Source organism: Notechis scutatus, chromosome 12, assembly GCF_049901735.1.
Source record: "Notechis scutatus isolate UNSWTSFEM ecotype Mainland chromosome 12, rNotScu1.2, whole genome shotgun sequence".
Lineage (NCBI taxonomy): Eukaryota > Metazoa > Chordata > Lepidosauria > Squamata > Elapidae > Notechis > Notechis scutatus.
Window position 1 is genome coordinate 2,431,889 of NC_142020.1, and position 25,518 is coordinate 2,457,406.

At 47.7% G+C, this 25,518-nt stretch overlaps 1 protein-coding gene across 1 annotated transcript in view; it reads right to left on the bottom strand.

Moving 5' to 3' along the window:
* The window catches only part of PKD1 (polycystin 1, transient receptor potential channel interacting), a 196,672-nt gene that overhangs the window by 89,765 nt on the left and 81,389 nt on the right, over positions 1-25,518 (bottom strand). The window contains 9 exon segments of the mRNA XM_087973113.1: positions 1,886-5,508; positions 11,101-11,234; positions 12,235-12,410; positions 14,067-14,198; positions 15,757-16,509; positions 18,684-18,955; positions 22,830-22,956; positions 23,039-23,154; positions 24,781-24,998. Of these exon segments, the coding sequence (XP_087829239.1) occupies positions 1,886-5,508; positions 11,101-11,234; positions 12,235-12,410; positions 14,067-14,198; positions 15,757-16,509; positions 18,684-18,955; positions 22,830-22,956; positions 23,039-23,154; positions 24,781-24,998 (5,551 nt within the window).

Consider the following 25,518-nt stretch of genomic DNA (forward strand, 5'->3'; position numbering starts at 1 on the left):
TATATCGGTTATAAGCAACCATCTGGGTTATACCCGGTTGGGGAAGACAAATTTGAATTAAAATGTTTTCATAAAATAGAATAGACCAGAGGAGTCCAGAGGAGACCCACCAAAATGGTAACTAGCTTGGAATGAGAAGCATTGGGTGTGTTAGGGCTAAAGATGGGAAAATCCAGCAGTTGTTTTCGAACATCTGGAAGGAGTCATGTTCAGAGGTGTTCCAGAAGACAGCAAGATATGAAAAAAGAGGTTTATATGAAAAGGAAGTTGAACTGGGCTGGGCACTGGGAAAAATGTCCTAGATTCCTAGAACTACGAGCTGTTCACCAGTGGGACAGGAAACGGTAGACTGGATTTCTCAGAAAATGTTTCATGAGGGTAGATGACCAATTGTGAGGATATCTGCAGGAGTTGGGTTCCATGATCTCAAGGCTATCTTCCAATGTTTACATTCTGTGGTTCTACAATTTCACACTACGTTTTAACTTTTAACTCAGCCAGAAAAATGGAGGCAGATGAAGTGGCTGATCTAAATCAAGTCACTCCCAATCAAGAGTGCCAATCCAGCTCAAAAGCCACTTGAATTAATTCACAATCAAATATTCTCAGCCAGGTTTGCATCTTTCTGTAGTCCTCTGTTCTGAAAGCTCCTCATTTCTTGCTCTCTTAAAAAAAAAACCCACTCCTTTCTTAACCCTCCCCATTTGCAAAATTAAACAATTTTCTTCCGTTTGCTTTTGTCTTAGGTTTTGTGATTCGGCTCTGCTGTGAATGACCCCAGTTGCTCACAACCAGCCAGCAAAATCACAGAAATAAAGCTCTCGCAACTGAATAGGAGGAGGAAGCTGGGCAAATTAAAGTGCTTTTGTGCTTCCTCGGTCTTAAGAAAAGCCTCTTTCTGGGAAGCCAAGTGGAAACTTTTCTACGTAGGAAATGAACAACCCTGGTATTTAAATATGAAGAAATAAATAACTACATTACAATTCCAAAATATCCAATGTATTAAGAGAGGAAAAAGGGGCTAAAAGTTTTAAATTACTAGTAGGTGGAATCCAGCTGAAAATCAGCAGAAATGCCTCAACAGAAAGAGTGTTTTGTCTGTGAAACCAAAGACAGAGGCGTGGAGAGGCTGGGTTTCCTGTGCTGGGCAGGGAGTAAGCAGCAAAGACCATTGGTAACACTTGTGTTGCTTGGCATTCTCGGGTCAGCCACTGGCCAGCTTAAGGCGCCATGTGCTTCACGATCTGTGGCCCAGGTCACAGCAGAAGAATGAGGGATGACAGGTTAGCCAATCCCATGCCCTAAAATTCCATAGTGATTGATGGCAAAAGCCAGATCCTGCATTTAACTAGTGGAGAAATTTATTTATCTATTTGTGTTTCATTAATTGATCTGCTGCCACCTTACCAAGAGGCCATTCCAGATGACGTAAAGGTAAACGTTCCCCTCGCACATCCGTGCTGGTCATTTCCAGCTCTAGGGGGAGGGGCTCATCTCCGTTACAAAGCCAAAGAAGAGCCAGCGCTGTCCGGAGACGTCTCCGTGGTCATGTGGCCTGCAGGACTAAACGCCGAAGGCGCACAAAACGCTGTTCCCTTCCCACCAAAGGAGTCCCTATTTTTCTACTTGCATTTTTACATGCCTTCGAACTTCTAGTTTGGCAGAAGCTAGTAACGGGAGCTCACTCCGTTATGCGGCACTATGCTTTCGAACCTCCGAACTGCCGACTTTTCTGATCGACAAGCTCAGCGTCTTAGCCACTCAGCCACCGCATATCCCCTAGGTGACTTACAACCAAGTAAAAATAGGGAGTCCCTAACCGGAGAGAAGTGTTCCCCAACTAATCTAGAGCTCAGTTCAGTGGGCAACATCCAGGTTCACTTACTTTGGAAGACGATACGCAAGTCCAGTGATAATGTAACGGTGTCTGTTCCCAGTCTTCCCAGTTAGGGTCATAGGATTTCTCGCCATCCAAGATCAAATCCCGGGTGCTGGACCACACACGGTATGATCCTCCATCAATGATGGGCACCAGTTTATTGGGCAAAACTGTCACGTTGGCAAAAATGCTTTTGGACAGAGGAGTATCACCAAAAGAGACCAGGAATTTGAAGCAGTAGTTGCCGAGATCCAGGGTGAGCTTGGGGATGACCAACTGGGGCCGGTTCACGTCCACACTGACCAACAGGACTTTGGCAAAAGCCTCCAGGTGTAGGCAGCTCGGGGTTTTGTAGATCTCCCAGAGATAAGCAGTCTGGTACCTGGTGCATCCTCGCAAGTCAATCTGGGCCTCCAGATAATTCTTCTGGGATCTTTTCATATACACCTGAGCAGGTAAAGCAAGCTCCGCTTCTGGTTCCTCGCACTCCAGGATTCGGACCGTGACGGTGCGGTGGGCGATGGAGAAGCTGATGAGGTTGGTGGCATTCACCTCCACTACATAATCGCCAGGCCTCAGATACACATGGCTGACGGATGGCACGCTCGTTTGTACCGCTGGAGAGCCATCTCCAAAATGCCACCAGAACAGAACTTCTCTGGCACTGGGCAGCACAGAGGCTTTGAACCAAGTTGTGCGGTTGACAAAGGAGTCCACGGGCTGGATGGACAGCTGGAGGATGAAATCTTGGACTTGGATCACCACAGTTACGTTCAGGCTGCTAAGACTGTTGAAAGCACACAGGTGGATGTCCAACTGCCCCGCTGCTTCTGGGGTGTAAGAGACACTTTGGCCCTCTAAGCGAACCTGGGAACGTTGCTGCTCGTTTACTAAGGTGAAGTGCCAGACGTAAGACACCTGTGAGCCCTTCTCAATCCGAGCCGTGAACTGTTTCTCCACCACAGCAGGCATTCCTCGTTCACAGCAATCGGCGATCTGGAGGCCACGCACGGCCTCCAGCACCACGATAAGATGCTCGGCGTAAGCCACACTTACTTGATTCTCTGCAGTGACTCTCACTAAGTACTCTCCAACCTGGCTGAACTTGTAGGTGAAGTTGGAAGCACTGAGGATCTCGGAGTGGTTACTCCCGATGGTGACCCAATAGCTCACGGAGGAACCAGAAGATATTTCAACCTCAAAAGAGACCAGTTGCCCTGGCTGCAGCACGTCCTCGCTTACGCTGAGCTTCAGGCCCTGGATTGCATCTTGCACTGTCAGATTGAGGCAAGCTACGTCCCAGCTGACGTTGTTCGACGCATTCAAGCAGACTGGGAAAATTCCTGCCACGGGAAAATTGAGAGCCACCCTTTGGCCCGAGATGGTTTTGTCCTGCATCTTCCACGTCCAGAGTACGTCAGATCCCCTTTCAAGCTCTCCAGCAAAGTTCACCACAGTGCCCGATTCCACAGAACTGCTGTTTGGCCTTACGATCCTAATCTCTGGGCCCATTATTGGTTCCTGTACGCATACCACAAGGGATGCATTGGCAGAACCAAATTTGTTTCCTGCAGCCACGGCAACGATTTGGGCACCTGGACTCAGGAAAGAGTGTGCGATGGTACTGGAAGCTGTGCAGAGAGAAAGGCCACCTTCGAAGTGCCAAGTATATAGCAGCCCACTTCCGGCAGCCGCACCGGCACTTATGTTCACAGATGCGTTGACGGCAGCAGGGTTGGGGGTGGCCGTGGGCTTTAAGGCGCCCACCTCCTCAATGAACTCCACCGTCTTGTTGACGGCCGAGCTTCCCAGCATGTTGGTGGCTTTCAGGTGGACATCAAAGGGCCCTGCTTCCAGAATGACTAAGGAAAAAACCTTCCCGGTAAACGTCTGCACAGGGTGACTTTCCTTCAGCACAGTCCAGTTGTAAGAGATGTTTGTTCCGGCTTTCACGGCTGCTTGCAGCTGCAGCGTCTTATTGGTGGGGAAGTAAAGGTTGTCCAGGAAGTCCCCTCCGGTGATCTGCAGCCCTTCTATCTGCTCCAAGACATAGATGAAGATGTTGCTTTGCAGGCCCCCGATCTCATTCTCTGCCGTCACAATCACATTGAACGTCCCAACGGAGCGAAAAGTGTAGGAAATGGTGGAAAGACCCGGGATGGGAGTGCACCTGTCGCACAAGATCCAAGAGTAGCGGATGGCAGTGCCCGCCAGGAGGCTGGCCACGAAACTCACAGAACCGTTCAGAGGCACTACCGTCCTGCTGGCGTTGATGCTCAGGCCCTGCAGGCGCCTCTTCACCGTCACATTCATCTTGGCCTCGTGGAAGCTGACGTCATTCCAGCACGTCAAACTGATGGTATGGGTACCACTCTTGTTGTAAGAATGGGTGATGAATTTTCCCAACTGGGAAGTCCCGTCCCCAAAGTACCACAAATAACTAACTTTGGTCCCAGTGACATTGGCCCAGAAGAGATAAACCTGGTTCAGCTCCAAAACCTTTGAGCCGTTTGACTCAATCTTGGCCACCCCAACCGGCTCCTGGACTTCTACTGATGCAGAGACATTGTTGAAAGAGACATTGTTGCAGACGGTCACCATGACCATATAGTCGCCTGGATTTCTGTAGGTATAGCTCACTTCGGTTCCACCAGACCTGGTGGAGTTGTTCGTTCCAAAGTCCCAAAGATAATGGTAGCGGAAAGGGGGCAAGGCTGTGACTTGAAATTTGGTCTCGTTGCCGAGCCACACCAGTTCTGGCCTTACCGAAAGCGTCACGTTGGTGATCTCTGGTTCCACGCAAATCTCCGTATAATACTGTGCTTTGTTGACCTTGCTGGAAAGGACCAAAGACAGGCGGAAGATCCCACTGAAGGTGAAGTTGTGTATCACGGTTGGATCACCATACACGGTGATGTTGGATGAGCCGTCGCCAAATGTCCAGTCAAAAAAGTAGTTCTGGGGATTACCTGACACGTGAGCCGTGAGCTGCACTTCAGGGTCTTCTCGGATACAGGAGGAAGGCTCAATCTTGAGTACCATCAGCACAAATATCTGGATGGGCACAGCTCGGGAAAGAGAATTGACTGGATTCACCGCGGTTACATTTACTGTGTAGTTCATATCCTTTAAATAAGTATGCTTTACGGACGCCACAGGAGTCTCCACAATCGTCCCATCGCCCATGTCAAATATCCAGGTGATATTATCTCCTGTTTCCACAGAAGCACTGATCTCAATCGGTGTGAGAAGCTCTATGGTTTCATTCAAGGACACCCACAACCCACTGATCTCTTCAAAGACGCGGTAATGCTGACATGTCTCCACAGTGCTGATGGTGTTGTTTGCTTGCACCCAGACCTTGTACGTCCCTCTGGAACTGTAGGTGTGGACTACGGCGGCCTGGCTTTCCACAAATGCCTCTGAACCATCCCCAAAATTCCAGGTGTAAGAGACTCCGAAGCCAGAGGGCATCACTTGAGCTTCAAAGGTGACAGGATGGCCCACAACCAAAACATCTGAGGCTCCTCGCATGGCCACTTCTGTTAGGTGAGCATAGATGTGGACAGGGGTTGAATAGGTCAGGTTCTCAAATTCATTGGAGACTACAACAGTCAGGCTGTATTCACCTGCAGGGGAAAATCAGAGAAAAAAAGAATCAGAACTGCTCGTTTTTCCAATGGATCAGAAATCCAGGTCAGGATTAAAAACTGACACTGTTGAACTCACACAGTCCGCCATGCTCAAGCAGAAAAACCAGGTTGTGGCTTCATGGGATGGCTGTGACCTCAATACAAACTCCCCAATCTCACTTCAGTCACTCAGTCTATAGCAGAGGCAACTAAAACTTGCAGACTTCAACTCCCATAATTCTCCAACCAGCATGGCTGACTAGGGAATTCTGGGAGTTGATCTTAAGATTGCCAAGGTTGTACACACACACACACACACACACACACATACAAAAATACACACACACACATACACACACACAGTCTATAGCCATGATGGCGAACCTATGGCACACGTGCCGGAAGTGGCACGCAGAGCCATTTCTGTCGGCACACAAGCAGCCGCCTGGAACAAATGCATTGCGGATATGCACGCACCTCCCGACAACCAGCTGATTGTTGGGTATCTGCCGCACATACATGGCGGGTGCATGTGCATGTGCATGTGTAGGGGCGGAGGGGTTGTGCGCGCATTGCATTATGGGTGCAGGAACGCATACACGACGATGAAAAGGTTAGCCATCACTGGTCTACAGCTTGCCAGGCAAACCTGACCGATGTATTTCTCCTCCTTTGAAGCATGCCAGAAGTGCCACAACCTCGCTGAGCACGAAGCAGGTACTTGATGCTGCGGTCTTTCCCTTTGCCCCCAGGATGCATTGCAAAGGAAAAGGCCTTTGTTACACTGGATGCAGCAGCCTGAAACACAGTTTAGCCCTTTGGGCTGATAAGAAGGAGGAGGGCTTCCTGATTTGTACGAAATACGTTTTATTCCAACTCCAGATGTTCTTACCTGGAATAGGATTTGATTTGATTCTTTGCCTCAGGAAAGGCGAATTGAGATGGCCAATAATTCCCTCACTACCCACTGCAGTCAGTAATGCACTGCTTGACACGGCCAACGCCATGGGACCATTCAATGTGGGATAATTCAAGAGAAGGACAAGTGAACTGCACCCAGCCTCAAGGACTTCTAACTTGAGAAGGGTCAAACCTAAAGCAAGACAAGGCCTGCTTCAATTCACTTGTCCCTTTCTTGATTATCACACTGTCAACTCTGAAGCGAACCTAGATAGGGCCATTTTGGAGGCTTCAGGGTTGCCCCAGTGTGAAGATGGGATAGGGAGAGGGGACATAGTTAGATGGGGGTTTGTAGTCAAAACCAAATAGTTTCCTGTGGGACCAAGGACATGCCAACAGGTGGATGGCGAGAGGAGGAGTCCGGTTACCATGCAACCAGCAAGCTCCTTCATTGGACAATGTGACTGATTGTTTGGAGAAAGGGGGAACTTTCACTTTTTAATCAGGTGAAAACTTTCAGAGTCGGTTTTCACCTCTTTGTGCCAATATGATATCTTCTATATATATAAAAGCGAAAGACCACTCGCGCATCATCACAAAATCTCCAGAACCATAAAGCCTACAAACTTGAAATTTGGCACGTATGTTCCTCTTGGCTTCTAGGTGCTCACAAAGAAAGGATTTTTCAAAATGACCATCAGAGCATTCGTATTTCCTATATTATTATTATGAACACGCTCTGATGCTAAGGAGTTCTACTCTCCCTCCCCACCTGAAAAGAAATCTCTTCCAAAGGCAAAACACAAGCAGAGCAGAGGAGGTTCCGTTTCAGTTTGTTTTACTTTCACAGCAGCAACCAGTTTTAATACAGAACAGCTGAGCTAAGCCACGCCCAGGCTCCTTGCTGTCTCCTTCTTGCTCACACAGCAAATACTCTTTCAGTTTCCAAACAGCCCTCAACTCTCTCACACACTGACAGGACGCTAGCCAGATGAATACCGATGGATGCTGGTAGGCAGAGGCAGAATTTCCCCCCCTTACTTTCTTCCCCCAAAACTAAGCCTGACCACATAGTATCCAGCTAGTTATGTATCAATTCTAAGAAAGGGTTTAGGTAGGAATCAAGGTATTATACAAGTCTATTTCTACACTTGACATCCCTAATCTAGTCTCCAATAAAATTGTTCTTTGAAGAACTTGCCTGCCTTGAAGTTCTGCTTTCTATGGAGTTATTACTTGGAACCCTGACACATGCATTGAATTGTCCCATGTTGCGACATGTCTCACAGTGAGTTGGTCGGGACTAGTCAGCCACGGTGAGTTGTCCTAGACCTGTGATGGCGAACCTATGGCACGCAGACCCATTTGCGCCGGCACGCAAGCAGCAGGCAAACTTACCTCACTATGCATGTGCGTGCTTCACAACTGATTTTTGGCCGGTTTGAGGCCTTTTTCGGCCTTCCAGAAGCTTCAGGAAGGCTTCTGCAGGCTTTTCAGGCCGAAAACTAGGCCCGTTTTGTCACTTCCTGTTTTTCCACCCCCTACGCATGCGCGCACATGCGTAGGGGGCACGGGGGGGGGGGCGCATTGCCTTTTGGGTGCTGGCACGTGAGCGCGAGTGTGCAAGCACATGTACAATTTTTGGCACAGGTGCCCAAAAAGGTTAGCCACCACTGTCCTAGACCCCTCCAGCTGCCTCTGACCCACACATCAAATTGCAAGCGTCCCTCATAGTAAGGAAAAGACAGGATTGAATGGATGAATGCAAAGGGAAGGAAACTGTCCATTACGGCAGAAAGAGACCTGACTGAGCATATCTGCTACTTCTCCGTGGTCTTTTTCTTAGCTCAGAATTTGGAGCAGACATTTGGTTTTATTTTCACATGATCTGAGAAGTTTGTATGCTCATTTATTGGCACTGAGTGCTACTTCCCTTCCCTGGAATAACAGCCTCCACGTTTCCACTTGTCTCAACTTTGGAGGATTAGGAGGGCAATCAAAACTGGATTATTTCAGCCGACCTTTTCTTTTTTTTTGGGGGGGATGAATTAAATGAGATTCTCCACCCCCCCACCTGAGAATGTATGATGCTCTGAGTTTCTATGGCTCCTCAGCATTGGAGTATTTAATGTTTATTCATTTATGGTTCTATTTCTTAGTTGTTTTTAATCCTTTTTACACATGGCAGGATTGTAAACTGCTCTGTCAGTCAATTATGAGAATAACACATAAGTCTAATAAAATAAATAAAGCTGCTCAGCTCCCCTGAATCTTTGTTTAAAAGAAAATACACAAAAAGCTCGTAAAATTCCCCAAACTGGAAAATTGCAAATACAATTTGATTGGCAGCACCCCTTTTTCTAGACCGGGGGTCTCCAACCTTGGCAACTTTAAGACTTGTAGACTTCAACTCCCAGAATTCCTCAACCAGCAAAGCTTCAAAGTGGGAGTTGCAATCTACAAGTCTTAAAGTTGCCAAGGTTGGAGATTCCTGGTCTAGACAATCCCTTGGATTTTCTTTCTTTCCCTCAACTGAAGTTTCCCTAAAGTTTCGGCAGGAGACAATCCCAATCCCAAGGTTGAGCTATGAATTCCTTTTGACACCTTACCAAGTGACTCATACCAATTCTGAAACTGAACATTTCCCTTGTTAAATTTTGCAGGGAGAAGAGTAAACAGGAATCAGGAATTTTCAGGGAGATCAAAAATATCGAGATAGTGGTTGGAACGGCACCTATCTGCCACCGATGGCCCTGAACAGGATTCATCTATTCATTCATCAGCAAGAAATCCGAGAGCTACAAATGGACCCCAGCTAATTATCTAACACAAGAAATTACATTTTATTTCCATGTTAAAATGCAGAATGCAGGTCAAGATCAAGACAGAGGGTTGCATTCAGGAACCCATTTTGCAAGCAATCCTCAACTTAATGGCTGTAATTGAGCCCCAAAGTGAGCCTTGGCAGGATGGACAGCACAGAATTTCGATAAACAAATAAAAATTATAGTTGTCAGTTGTGCTGGTCATTAAGTGAATCACTGAGGTCATTAAATAACACAGGGGTTATTAAGTGACTCCATTGTCCACAATAAGTGTTGTTTTGCCAGAAACCAGAAATAAACACCAGTTTCTGGCAAAAAAAACAACCCCAACATAAAATGCGGTAATGACCATGGGGTGTTGAAGCATCCCTAATTATGAGTAAGTTGCCAAGGGCCCAAAATACAGTTTTGGGGGGGAGAAACCTGTCAGAACTTTGAATCTGGGTTGTAAATGTCCTTCGGCTCCGTCTTCAAACAGTCACTAAATGAGGACTCTGTGTATTCTAAATTAAATCACCCCCCCCAATTTGCTTATAAAGTAAGCCAAATCCCTCCAAAACGTAGGCGTATGAGCTAAATTTCTATACTTTCATTAATTGTCCTTGCTGGCAATTGAGGCTTTCTCTGCCCATCTTTGGTTTCCCTTCATTAACTTTCCTCCTCCATTTGCTGTTGAGAGAATCAAGGGCACCAAGAGAGCTGTGGGGTCGCGCTTTTCCCTCTCCCCCAGGCACACAGCAGCATCTGACGTGCAAATAAATACGCAGCAACATACAAGCACACAAACAGATGAATAAACAATAATGACATTATGTGCAGGTTGCAAACCACAATGAGCAATGCACGATGCTGGCTGGCTTGTAAGGCAGCAAAGGTTATTTTGCATACCAAGGATGTCAAACCATCTTCTCAATGCTAGTTTCTTTTCCTGTCTTTGTTTAGACAAGCTGCCTGGGGAATTCTGGGAGTTGAAGTCCACCCGTGTTAAACTTGCCAAAGGTTGACAAACACTACCCTTTCCCCTCTCTCTCAATGCAATTTCCCCTATCCAAACCCTAAACGCTGTGATTTAGACAGTTCAAAATATATGAAGATGATGGCAATCAGTGCAAGGGTTACAAAAGGGCTACCTGAGGATGGCAGGATAGTCACCCAATGGGATGGAAGAGAAGGAAGGACAAGAGAAAGGTGCTGCCACTGCAGGAGGTGGTGAGAAGAACAGGAAAGGAGAGGAAGCAAAAAAGAGAAAAAGAAACATTAGCCGATTGAAGCAATGATAAGAGGCTCAGGGTGCAGAGACGGGGCCTTAGGACTGCCTGTGAAAGCCTTTGGTTCGGCCTCAGTTTTAGCTTGAAATGGGACATGTCTATTATGTTAATAAATTGGGAGTAATCCGGTTAGAATAATGGTCTCCAACTTTTCCAGGTTTGTAGGCCAGTGTGCAGGGGTGGAGTTCAAAAATTTCAGCAACGGGTTCTCTGCCCAGTTGATGGGTGGGTGTGGCCTCATCGGCCTCCTGCACCACAGCGGGGGCGTTTTTTGCCCTCCCCAGACTCTGAGGCTTTTCTCGAGCCTCCGGAAGGGCGAAAACGGTCTCCCCAGCCTCCGGAGGCTCTTTGGAAGCTGGAAAGAGGCCCATTTCTGGCTTTCCTGACTTCCAGGAGGTCCATTTTTCACCCTCCCCAAGCCTCCATGCGCGCCCTGCACTTCCTGCATCCAAAACGGGCTGCGTGGGGAACTCCTGGGGGGGGAGGAGAGGGGGGGCAGCCAGGAGTGGGATTTGGAGGTTCTCCGACGGGCACAGAATCTTAGGTAGGGGCTCTCCTGAACCTCCGTGATTTCAAATATCCAAAGATTTTCTCACCTGGGTCTTGGTAGATATGGGATAGATTGTGCCCGATTTGCACCTGGTGGATCTTGGGATCTGGCTTCAGGAAGGATTCATTATAGGGTGGATGAAACTCCAAAATGGCTTGGTCACCATCACCAAAGTCCCACCTGGGGAGTCAGAAAACGAGAGACGGTCAGTAGAAGAGCAACGGGTCAGTTGTTAACTCTGAGTTCAGCGTACTTTTTTTTCCGGCCAAAGTAGAAAAGACTGGAGCCTATCCTCAGGGAACGTCTCTCTACTGGAATGTGTGTAAAAGGTGTATAAAAGATGTGCAAAAATAAAAGGCACAAAATGACTTTTCCCTTGTACCGTTTTAAAAGGCTGCCTCTCTCAAAGGTCTATGGAGATTCTCAGTCCCCCAGGTCATGGCTGTCAGTAAACACATGGCACAACATAGGAGGCCAAACCTATCAGGACAAGATTCAACGGTCCATCTGCCTTTAAAAGACAAAGGCCGCTCTTTGGAAGGCAGCAGAGTCCACATTTTGGACAGAGAGAGGACTGCTGGTTTGATAGAGGGGTCAAAGAGTCCATCTATGTCAGGGGTGTCCAACCTTGGCAACTTTAAGACTTGTGGACTTCAACTCCCAGAATTCCTCAGCCAGCTTTGCTGGCTGAGGAATTCTGGGAGTTGAAGTCCACAAGTCTTAAAGTTGCCAAGGTTGGACACCCCTGATCTATGTCAAAATTGAACAGCCCTCCCTCAACAGAGGAGGAGGGATAAGACATCATCTATCTCCAATCTACAACACAGCCCTTTCAGCAGTTTCAAGAAAGCTCCTCACCCATTTGCACCACTCAGGTGTCCCTGAGGACAGAGATAACCTCCAAGTGGCCTCAGTGACTCGCTAAAAGGATGCAAATGACCAGCTGACTGCAAGGAATATAAATCCACTCCCCACCATCCTGTCGGAGCTGAAGAAGGCTTCTTGGATGGGAAGCGAAACGTCTTCAAAACAAAAACCAGAAAGTCCAGTTGCCTCTTGAAAAAGCACCTTTGGGACATGTCTCCAAGGGCATTTCCACTGGTCTTTCTGGACCACTCATTGGCCTGAGTGCTGGATCTCCCCCTCTTGGTCTGCTGGAGAATCAGTGGAAAAAACTCACAGGAATTTGGCGTCGACAGCCGAATCCACAGTCACGGTGGCCGAGAGTTCCACGCTGCTGTTCTGAGGGACAGGGGTCAAGATCTCCGAGACCTTCAGGTCTTTCATCCTGTTCATCTCCTCCACAGTGATGTTGTAGCACACGGTGATGTTGCTGACGTTGTTTGAGGCTGTGAGCTGGAGAGAAAACAGACAAACCGCTTTGCTCCTTCATCCCCCCGTAATACAAAACTGGGGGCATTTGCTGTTTCACAATTTTCATTGATCTTTTTCCCTCCAGGTCATGAGGGGGATTTATAGATCACGCTCGGCCTTTTACTTCTCTTTTTATTTCCACTTATAAAGTGGCCCTCCTTGCAATCCCTTCTCACGCCCCAAAGTGGCATCTTGGTCAGAATTCTAAATCAGGGGAAATCCTATGAAGATTTCCATTCTGCTGTGAAGAACCTTGGATCATCTGGGACAACTATTCTCCCTCATTTTAGCTATGGGAACTATTGGGGGGTGTCCTTCCTAGAATCAGAATTCGTAAGCCTGAAGACCAGTGTCAAGCCATCATGGGCCAAAGTAACAATCAACTTCCCGTGGGTCTCTGAAATATCATGGAGAAAATCTTGACGAACAAAACAAGGAAGGGTACATAAACTCAAGACTGTTGAGATGTAAAGTGGTAGAATTAATCTGAGGTAACCAAGACATTTAGCCCGTATCAGTTGCTCATTTTGGATTTGAGGTTTAACAAGGCAAAACAGTCTGTCTCAGCTAAATCAAAACTGCACACTTTTCCATTGTCTATTAGGTGCATTAATTAAACGTGCTTCTGTGGGCCAGGATTAGAACCGCCATTTTAAAAGGCGCAATGAAGAAGTTTCTTCCTGCATCAACTCAGCAAGGTCAGACTGCCCCAGGAACTGCTGATACAGTTTTCCGAAGGAATTTTTGAGTGTCGTTTGTACTTCTTTAACTGTAAAGGGACAGGTACAGACTCCAGGGATAATTAGGACTGCAGAGAAGACAATTGTAACCAGCCTGCCTTCCATACAAGACCTGTATACTGCGCAGGTCAGAAAGCGGGCTGAGAAAATATCTACAGACCCCTCACACCTTGGACATAAACTGTTTCAATTCTCCCCTTCAGAACAACATACAGGGCATTGCGTGCCAAAATAACTAGACACAAAGATAGCTTCCCCCACCCCAATGCCATCATTCTGTTGAACACCTAACTCTCAGTATATTTATCCATGTTGTATAGCTGTAGTATTATTATCCTTCCGAGGTCGGTAAAATGAGGACCCAGATTGTTGGGGGCAATATGTTGACTCTGTAAACTGCTTAGAGAGGGCTGTAAAGCACCATGAAGCGGTATATAAGTCTAAATGCTATTGCTATCCTTCTTATCTTCTTTACTACTCCCTCTTATTTGTGTTATTATGATGATGAAGATTACTCTGTTGCTTTGCATGTACACTGAGAGCTTCAGCACTGGAGACAAATTCCTTGTATGTGTCATCACACTTGGTGAAATAAAGTTTTCTATTTTTATTCCTATTTCTATTCCTATTCCATTACCCTTGGCAGGATAAAAAAAATGAAACAGTTATTGGGAACCCCAAGGGAAAAATCCTATCATGGAGAGGGATCCCTTGAGGACAACAATACATCCCAAACTGCAAATCAAGCTTTGTAAAAATCCTGTCTTGCCACTTGGAAGGACAAAAGGACAAATGCACAATTTACTGACACACAGTCAAGAGGCCACCTTAAATGGGAATCCGTAGTTTTTTGGCCAACGGTTCCCAAAAGAAGGGTCATTAGGAGGCCCAGACTTACCGATAGCTTGTACACAGCCGGGGACTGGTAAAGGACGTGGAAGACGTCATTGTAGAAAGTAAAGGAGCTCTTGTCATCCAGTCTCCACCTGAAGGTGACGTCTGACCCAGCGTCCATCACAGGGATGTAGCTCTGTAGTGGAGGGGCACAAGCAGCCATTTCAGAAGGAGTAACCATTGGCCATCCATGCTAACCTGCCAGGGCTCCAACAAATCCACCCTCATTCAAATCAAAAGTCTCTTGCTGCATCTCAGAAAAAGGTAAATTGATTTATTAGAAATTGCCATGTTGGCACGTGGCTGGGTGCAGCCGATACTAAATCACATCATACATTTCCCCCTTGACCCTGGTCTTCCCCCCACCCCCTGGATGTGACTTCTCCAATGGGACACATACATCTCCAAGAGTCATCCATCATGCTCTCCAATAACCTTCTTATGCTACGACAACTTTGGGCTGCTGAGGTGATTATCTAGGCATTTCAAGAATGCCTTTTTCCCCCCCACACCCTTTTTCTGGCAGCTAAAAAGACCAAAGGAGTCTCTTTTTAGTTGACACTAACCATTGTTTCATCAATCCTGGCCAAGCTCACACTAAGCCTCTGAAGGGCTGGTGGCTGAGCCCTGTCGTCATCATCAGGTCTTTTTTTTTTTTCCCCCTGATAAGGAACTAACAGGCTTAACTGTGAGAGAGGCAGGTCTGGCATTCAGCCTCCTGCTGATGTCCAAGGCTGGGCTAGAGCCATGACGGCTCGGTGATTAGAATGCAGTATTGCAGGCTAACTCCCTGCTGTGTGCCAGGAGTTCGATCCCGACCGGCTCCAGGTTGACTCAGCCTTCCATCCTTCTGAGGTGGATAAAATGAGGACCCAGATTGTTGGGGGCAACAGGCTGACTCTGTAAACCGCTTAGAGGGGGCTGTAAAGTACTGTGTATATAAGTCTAAGTGACTCTGTAAACCAGGGGTGTCCAACCTTGGCAACTTTAAGACTTGTGGACTTCAACTCCCAGAATTCCTCAGCCAGCAAAGCTGGCTGAGGAATTCTGGGAGTTGAAGTCCACAAGTCTTAAAGTTGCCAAGGTTGGACACCCCTGCTGTAAACTATTCAGAGAGGGCTGTAAAATAGTGTGAAGCGGTATATAACTCTAAGAGCTAGTGCTATTGTTATTGTTACAGCCACCTTCCAGCAGAAGGGGACAATGGACTTTGCAGGAGTAGACCACTGTAGTCTTTTCAAGCTTCCCAGTGGAAAACATCAGGCCATTCTAGATGCAGACAAAGGAGTTACCCTTTGGGGACCAAATAAGGATTTCACCCGAGCCTTCTCAAAAACTGAACTCTGATGTGACTGTCTACATTCTCAGACACTTGTGGTTTTCTGAAGCTGGTCTTAAGAGGTATTTCGTTACCATCCAGGTACCATCATCAGCCTTAAGCTATGTGTGTTCTCATTATTGCGTGCCTTTTGCAAGTTGCTCCTTTATTTCAGACACAATTCGGTGGCCTGGCAAGTCCCAGGAAGGAAGGAAAGCTAAGAAACGAAAACATGTTGATATCTCACCTTGCGCTCAATCCAAAACCCATGAAGTTTGAGCCATTAAAAGAAAAAAATCTTGTTGGAAAAAGAGCATAAAGCCACAAAACGGGCGCCCACTGTCCCTTGGGGGCACACGGGCAGTTGGTGACTCACCACACGCTTGTTCTGAAGGACTCTCGTCTCTGGGTCCGGCGTCACACGCAGTCCTCGGATGGCATCCTCCGCCTTCACCCTGACGGTGATGTTTTGTGAGCTCACGGCGTTCTTGGCCCATAGCACAACAGTGCTCAGGTTGTGCCCAATGCCATCCAGCAGGACGACAGAGAACCAGGTGTCGTTGCTCTCTCTTGCGCACTCGGCCACCCATGGAGTGACCGCTGGGGGGCAACTCCGTCCAAAAGGGAAGCTCTGGTTGCCTCCCAGCCTGCCGGAGGTCGCGTTCATCCCAGAGAGGATTTTCACCACCAGCCACGTGCTGTTGCTTTCCACGTAGACCTTGCCACCTTTCTCCGGAGGGTAGATCACACGGAGGCTTGAGATGGCAGAAAGAGCCCAGAAGCTGCAGGAGAAGTTCCTCCTGAAGATGCCATTGCTGACCGTGGCCTGCACCGCATAAAGACCGGGGCGGTGGACGCTGGAGTGGTTTTTCGGCAGGAGTGGGACGGTCTCTTCAGCAGCCGCCAGCACCCTGAGAGGGCACCTGGAATTGTTCCGCCAGGTTTGGGGAGTGGGGTGGGCAGGCCAGCCTGGGTCCCAACCCAAAGAGCTGAGGGTGAAGTAGCCCATCTGGGTCAGCGGCTTTTGGCTGGGATGATGGCAAAGGAGCAAAGCGCCAGGCCCAGCATCATGCTGGACAATCACTGTATCGTTGGGTTTGACCAAGGTGTCCTTGCTTCGGAAGAGCAACTGTGGAAGAGAAGCGTCAATGAATTGATTCTTTCCCACACAATGCACCCCAGCCCCCATTCACTAATTCTGAGCTAAGAGTTGGATAAAAGTGGGGGGGAAGGGAATGAAGTGGCTTGGTTGCAACTGCCCCCACCCCCAAGGCAGAAGCAGGCACTGGGGCACAAGAGGTGCAAATAGGCAGCTCAGAGATTTAAGAAATCTTTTTCTCGGGGGGAAAAAAAAGAAAGCAACTCCAGAGAGCCACTTCATCATACAGGAAGTCTTCAGTTATGGACCTCTTCAGCAACTGTTTGAACTTAAGACAGTGCTGAAAAACATAATAATTTTATATTATTTACAACCAGTTATGACCTTAGGGTGCCGTGGTAGGATAGTGGTTAAAATGCAGTATTGCAGGGTAATTCTGCTGACTGCCAAGGATTCGGTCATCACCGGCTCAAGATCGACTCAGCCTTCCATCCTTCCGAGGTGGGTAAAATGAGGACCCAGATTGTTGGGGGCAAGAGGCTGACTCTGTAAACCGCTTAGAGGGGGCCATGACGCACTGTGTATATAAGTCTAAGTGCTATTGCTAGTGCCATTGCAGCATCCCTCAGTAATGCGATCGCCATTACGTTGTGTCTCTGGATTGATTGGAGAGAAAGGGATTGCAAAAGAGAAGCTGTTTGCTCTTCTACACATTGAAATCAACGCGGTGATGCCGGCAGCCTGGGGCTGGGAGCCATGGGGCACACCTTATGAACAGTTTATAGTACTCTTTTGAAATCCGTCTCTCTCTCTCCCTCCAATCTCTCTGCTCTGCAGGAGAGTGAGGGACTGGGTGGGATGCAAGCATTTCCTTTATTTTTATTTATTTATTTATTTTTATTTATTTATTTGATTTGCCAATTGTTTACAAGATAATAAGTATATATAATAATAAGTATAATAAGTATAATATATAAGTATAATAATAAGTATTTAGGCAATCTCTCCTTTGCCCTGTTCTGAGGCTGCATTGTTCTTGATAGGTGTAAGAGCAGGCAGCTTAAGCTCTTGAAATCCCTTCCTCTCTGATCTCCCCCACCCCCAAAGAGATGGGAAAGGAAGAGATTTCAAGAGTGCTTCATTCTGGGGCCCCCAGCCCCACCAGTGATACAATCACATCAGCATTTCAAAAAGGGGAGAATGGTTAGGAGCCCAATTGAAGCCGAAAGTGTGAAACTGACTGGTGATTTCCCACTCAACCACGGCTACACTTAAGGTGGTCCCCGTGGTTGGGCTGTTAAGCAAGGACATTTCTTCCTCTCCTATAACACCAAATGGTGCCACCCAATGAAACCGATGGAAGGTTTGGGGCAGTTAAAAGCCCATATTTAAACTCTGGAATCATCTTAACAACCCCATAATCCCTTGCGGGGTGGAGTCTGGGCAACGGAACGGAGCTAGCAGAGTGTTTTAATGGCCGGATGCCCTCCCTGTCACCAGTGCAGCGTATTTCTTTCAGCAGATATATTCGCAGTGTGCCCAAAGAGAGAAATACCTGCCTCTACCTAGGATCAAACTCACAGCCTCCTGATTGTGAAGCAAAGAGCTCCAACTCCAGGCCACCGCTCCACTCCATTTAAACTCCGGAATCCAGTGACCAAAATGCAACTTTAGATCGGATAATTATTTCAGAAGTGGGTTTAGATGCCATCACGGATGTTTGGGTACAGGGGGCCCCTAATTACGATGGCAATGCTGAAGGACAACATCAAAGGCATCATTCTTTCCATATCAAGGGTAGAAAAGGGGGTGGCATTAGGGGCTGGAGTGTTGCATTCACATCTTACTCAAGGGCTACTGCTTGGTTGCTGCTGAGCCGAAGTGGCTTTTGGTCACAGGGCCCTTCCAATGCTCTCTTCTGTCCTTTGAAGCCAAGATGACAAACTGAGCGTAATATATGCATCCTGAGTTTTATCCAGGCTATTCTTAGGGATTCTGAATAATCTTAACAACTAATCAGCAATGAAAAATTTCAGGAATGTAAAGCACATATCATGCTGTTTCTGAATAACCTCAGTCTTTGTCCCTGCGTTGGACAATTCTACTGGCTTTTTATCTCAGTTCCAGACTGGCTTCACGTAGCTCAGTTATCTACAAAACAGACCTTGATCACACATCAATTCTGCCAAGAACTCCCCACTTACAAGGTACCGCATGGAGGGGCCCAGTGGCAGCATAAAATGTGACGTCTTCAGCTCCAGGCTCCAGGATTTATTTTGGCAGGGGGGAGGAACACCAGCAGCTGCCTGAGTTGTTGAGTTGGCACATGGCTCTTGGTGGCAGCAGCTCCCTAGTGGTTGGCATGAGTTGGCCGAGTGGCACCACTGGAAGCCAACCGGACAGTCCATTGGTGTCCAGTTCTCATTCTCTTGGGAAACAAGGAAGAGGTCAGTCACGTTCGTGACCTCGTTGCATCCTGAAGGAAAGGAAGAACAAAAGACACACTGGTTTTTGTACGAGCTTCTTCCAGAGTGGAGGGAAAGACACGCTTAATCTCAGGGGTGGGATTCAAATTTTTAACAACCGGTTCTGTGGGCGTGGCTTAGGTGGTGGGCATGGCTTGGTGGTCATGTGACTGGGTGGACATGGCTTGGTGGTCATGTTATTGGCTGGGCGTGGCCAATTCAATATCACTCACATCGAGGCATGCATCTCCTCACCTAGCCTCTCATGACTGTGGGGATGCTGCAAGAGTCGTAAGTGTGAAAAACGGTCATAAGTCACTTTTTTCAGTGCCATTGTAACTTTGAAGGGTCACTCCACACAAGCAAAGTACCAGCAAAGGAGTGGGAAAAAAACTCCAGAGAAGTTCCAGAGACAGGAAGTCTAGTCCTGCCAAGAATATAATAAGGGTTAACGGGGAGGCAGTTTCTGTAAGCAACCCCATAATGTTTCCTTCCTGCCTTCCTTACAGGATTAGCCCAGTAATTTCTTCTAACAACCGGTTCTCCGAACTGCTTAGAATGTTAACAACCGGTTCTAGTGAATAGGTACAAACTGGTAGAATCCCACCCCTGCTTAATCCCGGCCCCTAAAAACTCCTAGGAGAAAGTGTTACACTTATGTTTTACCAATAAAGAAATAAAGGGAGACTAGTATATATCTATTTCAAGCTATTGAGCTCTTATCAGCTAGCCAAACCCTTCTGGGATTCAAACCTGGGCTACTTACATATTAGGTAGATGTATTAACCTCTAAGCCAGTGGTGGCTAACCTTTTGGGGCTCCAGTGCCGATAATTGCACGTATGCTCGCTTGCGCGCGCTCATGTGCCAGCACCCAGAAGGCAATGCATGCTGCCCCCACCACACCCCCTGCGCATGCGCGTGTGACCCCTCCTCGTGCGCCACCCATCAGCACATGCACTCAATTCCCCCCTCATGCACCGTGCATCTTTGCGCATGCCTGCATGACTCCCTCCTCGCACGCCATGCATCTGTGCATGCGCATGCAATCCCCTCGCATGCAGTGCGTCCCTGCACACCCCCTCTGTCCTCTGCGCATGCGCGCCAGATACCCAACAATCAACTGTCGAGTGGCGGCGCGCACGTATGCACAGCAGGGCTCTTCCGGGCAACTTCTCGCATGCCGGGAGAAATGGCTCTGTGTGCCACTTCTGGCACGTGTGGCATAGGTTCGCCAACACGGCTCTACGCCATGGGCTCTTCCTTGATTTGTTGACTATACCAGGGGAGAGGTTAAGTGTTTTTTTCCGGTGATAGACTGGTCCCACCACAGAAAAAACAACCTCTCCCCTGGTATAGCCGACAAAGCGAGGACAACCCATGGCTATGGATTCATTGAACAACCGTGGCAAGAAAAGTCGTAAAAATGGGGCAAACCTCACTTAAGAAATGTCTCACTTAACAACAGAAATGTTGGGCTCAATTGTGGTCGTAAGTCGAGGACTCCCTGTATAAATCGCCGTGAAGGAATGCTCCAGAGAATCATGGCGCTGGAAGGGCCCTCAGAAGCCACCTCAATTTCCCCTGGAATCCCTCTGGAGTGAGTTCAGAGGAGAGGCGGAAGCAAAAGAGGACTCACCAGTTTCCCCAGCAGGTTTTCTTCCCCCGCCCCAAACACTTCACTTTAATTTTCTAATCCGTCTCTCACGTTTTTCTTAAGTTAACAGAGTTCCCCATCTCAGCGTGAAATCAAATTTCATACGTTACTGATGTTAAACACACGACAGCTTCCATCTGCCTGGTTTAATGATAATTTAAAATGCCGTTAGCGCCCTGGGTCTTACTTTGCTATCTCGGTATTTTACAGAAATGTTCTTAGACTCAGCCATTCTAAGCTAGAAACAGTCATTCCGCTCTCTCCTACAACGTCTTTCTCTCCGGAAACACCCTGCAAGTGGAGTCAACCTGCTTTCTGTTTATTTTCAGCCTCTCTCTTTCTCCTTATGAAAATGAGTTTGCAAGAAAGATGAATAGTAACGGAGAGGGTTTTTAGATAGTTTGCATGCCACGTTCAAAGTGGGACTTTTGCATGTTGATCATTCTTTCTCAACTGCAGTTATATTGCCTGAAAAATTCACCCAGACTTTCAATAGTTTATGCTGATGAATACCGTATAAAATGATTGCAACTGAAAAACAAATCAACAATCCAAAAAGGAAGAACAGCAAGGAAAGTGGGAAAAAAGGTAGAATAGATAACAAGCACTTCTCGGTCACAGAATCACAGGTAGGTACCTTTAGGTGACCCTCGGACCTCTGAAGCCCTCCAAGAAGCTCATCACCACTTCACTGGTCCCCGGTTCCACCACCTGACAGTTCATAGATCTTGTATCTTTCCTTGGAGCCCTCAGGACCAACAGAAAACAAGTCCACTCCCACTTCTAATTCTTCAGGTATTTGAGACTCCTACCCTACTTGTCCCAGTCAACCTTTCAGTAGGCTAAGTCCTCTGGCCCTTCCTCATGTGGCTGGGATTCCAGGTCCTTTACTGTCTTCACTCTCCCTTGGAACTCACTCCAGTTTGTCCCTGTTCTTTCTGAACTGCGGTGCCCTAAACTGATCATGGTGCCCCAAAAGATGGAACCATGACTTCCCACGATTTGGACTTCCTGCCATCTTTTTATAAAGTGCTTCCGGTGAGCTTTTCCGGTAGAAAGCTCACCGGAAGCACTTTTTCATCAAAAAAGATGGCGGCGCCAGCGCTTCTGGTGAGATGGTCCCCAGAAGAGCAGCTACATCAAGATTTAATGCCACTGGAGAGGGGTGCTCAAGCTGGAGTGCCTGGCACCAGGAACATTAGCAACAGGTGCCCCTAAAGCAGGGGTGTCCAACCTTGGCAACTTTAAGATGGCGGCGCCCAGTTGATGCCGGCACATCGCGGCGCCCAGCTGATGCCGGTACCGGGCCGCAAGGCCAAAAAGATTGGGGATCACTGCTTTACTGTCTTCACTCTCCCTTGGAACTCACTCCAGTTTGTCCCTGTTCTTTCTGAACTGCGGTGTCCCTAAACTGATCATGGTGCCCCAAAAGATGGAACCATGACTTCCCCACGATTTGGACTTCCTGCCCCTATTAATGCACCTCACAATAGCATTTGCCTTCTTAGCAGCTGCATCACACGGTCAAAGGCTGATGCCAAGAGCCTGTGGTCTGATATGGTCCCCAGAAGAGCAGCTACATCAAGATTTAATGCCACTGGAGGGGGTGCTCAAGCTGAGCGCCTGGCACCAGGAACATTCGCAACAGGTGCCCCTAAAGGATTCGGCAGGATAAGGAGAGCGAGAGGAATCTTCATATACCCAGAGGAGAGCGACATAAGGACAAAAGGCTGTTTTCCATGGCTCCAGAGGGCAGGGTAAGATCTCCTAGGCCTTAGGACAAATAAGCTTTAGTTGAAAGTAAGAACAGTTACTTAAGGGAACGTGGTAGCTGAGTGGCTAAGCTTGTTGATCAGGAAGGTCGGCAGTTCGGGGGTTCGAATCCCTAACGCCACATAACAGAGTGAGCTCCCGTTCCTTGTCCCAGCTTCTGCCAACCTAGCAGTTCAAAAACATGTAAAAATGCAAGTAGAAAAATAGGGACTCCTTTGGTGGGAAGGGAGCAGCGTTCTGTGCAGCTTCGGCGTTTAGTCCTGCTGGCCGCATGACCACGGAGACGTCTTCAGACAGCACTGGCTCTTCTTCGGCTTTGTAATGGAAATGAGCACCGCCCCCTAGAGCCGGAAACGACTAGCACGTAGGTGCGAGGAGGGGAACCTTTACCTTTACTTAAGAACAGTTGGCCAATGACATGAGAGTCACCATCCTATCAACCTAACGTTCTCTCACCTTTTGGGTGGGCTGGACGGTGTACTTGAAACCGGATATGGGCCGGCTGCTGTAGCTTCTGGGTCACCAGTTCCAAGGCTACTAAAAAGCCCTCCTGTTGAAATGCCAAGCTGGGAAAGACCAGAGTCTGGAAAACAGAAGGGCCAAGATTTCAATGAGATTTCTCGTGAGCGATCTCGGCCAAAAAGGAGGCTATGAGAGATCCTCACCTCGACTGGCCCTGATGGGGCAAAAGTCTCTTCTTTTTCAGTCAGGCTTCTGGTGGCCACGTAGGTGTCGAACGCAAGAGATCCCAGTTGAAAGCGGTCAGCATTTAGAAGAATCTCTCCTGGAAGGAGCAAAGGGGAAAAACAGGGTGAAGGGGAGCAACGTGAAGTCTCTTTCTTCTTATCGGAAAGCGACGCTCTAAATCAGGAGTCCCCAAACTTGGCAACTTGCGAACTTCAACTCCCCTAATTCGTGTTTTGGTCTGTGACTGCAAATAAAGTATTATTATTATTATAATAACTCCCAGAATTCCCCAGCCAGCTGTGTCTGTTGCTTACCCACCGAAGTGGAGAGGTTGCAGAGGAAGGGATCACAAGAGAGTAAGACATGCTGGCTGAGGAATTCTGGGAGTTGAAGTCCACAAGTCTTAAAGTTGCCAAGTTTGGGGGCCTCTGTTCTAAATAGAGGTCTCCCCAAATCCTGAAATCTGAGAATTTTGCTTTGTTTTGGGTTTTCTTCTCTGCTCCAAATAAAACTTTCACATAGGTGCTTGGGGAAGCAGCAGCGTAAAAGGGACACAGGCTTTCATCAGAAAGAGTATCTTGCTTCAAACAATTGGCTCGTTGGTTTTCCCCCCTCCCTCATTTTCTACCATATTTTTTTTTCTTTTTTTTTGTTTCATTACATAATGCCACCCACCCACCTTCTGTCCCAGCCACGAAAGAGATCAAACCTGCTCCGCTTTCTCTTATGTCAGGCATACGGTCAATCTATGAGGCAGCCTGTGTCCTTTTTATCACTTGGGCAAGGCTAATGTCATTTGTGGGTCTCTTTAATGGATGGGGTTGGAATAAAAACCAGGGCTCTTTAGGCTGCTTTCCCTGGAACTTCAACCACGTGGAATTCTGGGAGCTGAACTCCACCAGTCTTAAAAGTTGCCAAGTTTGGAGGAGCCTGGAATAAACGGACGAAATGGATGCTTAATGCTAGCAGAGGCTTTCGGCACCCATTTCATCGCCCTCAAACCACTAGGAACAATTTTCCACGGGGAATGAAATATACATGCATCATTTCGTCCTTTGAAACCTTTAACCTCCCCACAGTCCAAGACTTGGTGGAACTCATCTCGTGGTGTCCCTGGCCATGTCCAGAGGGCCAAAACAGCCCCAACCAGGAGAAACTCGCTCCTCCCTACTCTAAAGGCAAGGGAGTTTCTCTCTAGGGAAGCCTGCAGAGTCAGAGGGCATGAAAGGACACGCCAAAGCCCTGGATTTCTCCTAGGATCCCACTGAGCCAGGAAGGCTGGTGCATCGCCCCTGGGGAATGAGACAACTTGCCACAGCCAACTTGCTGCAGTGTCAACTCACTACGGCCAACTCACTGTGGGAACAATTTAACAATTCTATTTAATTATTTAAAATAAATAAAAATTATTTTAATTTTTGCCATTCACATTTCATTCTGTCCTTCCTTTTGCATCCTTTCTTTAATTATTCTATTCCACCATTTCTTTAGTATTATTGTAACACTTGTCCTGCAGCGAGTTGGCCTTGGCAAGTGGCTAGGGTGAACTGTTATAGACCAGAGCACAGCTGGCTGGAGAATTCTGGGAATAGAAGTCCACAAGTCTTAAAATTGCCAAGTGTGGGGCCCCCTGGTAGAGACCCTCGCTCCTGGCTTAGCTCTTTGGAGACAAGATGCTGTGCAGCTCAGTGGTGCCCAAGGACCCCGGAATAAAACCCACCTTGTGGCTTGTGCTCGCACACGTAGCTGTGCTTGGCCGTACACAGATCGGTGTTGCACTGCCCGGCAGGACTCATCCGGACACAGTGGTCAGCATTGGAGGGATGGGGCTCACCCGGAAGCCAGTTCTGGCAGCTCTGTACATCAAAGCCCTCCTCGCCTTGCGGCAAAGGGCTGGGGCTGGCCACGTCGTTAAACCCGATCCAGACATCCAGGCTCCTTTGGGGAGAGAAAGCCCAGGATGGATCAGAGAGACATCAGCATGACATGACCTGCCTGGGACAGCCTGGCTGACCGTCTGTTCCAGAAGAGCCTTCAGGAACCTCTGCCAGGAAATGGAAGCAGCTGGACTTCTCCAGGAGGAGGAAGTGACCGTCCCTTTCTCAGAATGAAACAGGTTGTCAGGGTTGCCCTAATTAATTGCCCTAATTAAATCATGAGCCTCGAACCAAGCTTCAAAAGAATCCAAAATATTTATTAGGAGCAACATGTCAGGCATTAACCTAAATGAAGCCAACTCTGGAATACATAATTTACAGTCACCTGTGATCTTGTTTTTCCCCTCCCCCCTGGGAGTGTCATTAATCACAATCTCCAATGAAGGATTTTCACGGGCAGAAGATTCGGTAGCTTAACTACAATCTTTCTAAGATAAGTGTGGAATGTACTTCTGTTTTTAAACTGCCGCACTGCTCCTCCAGATTTCTCCCCCACCACCACCCTTGTTTATGGCAACTCT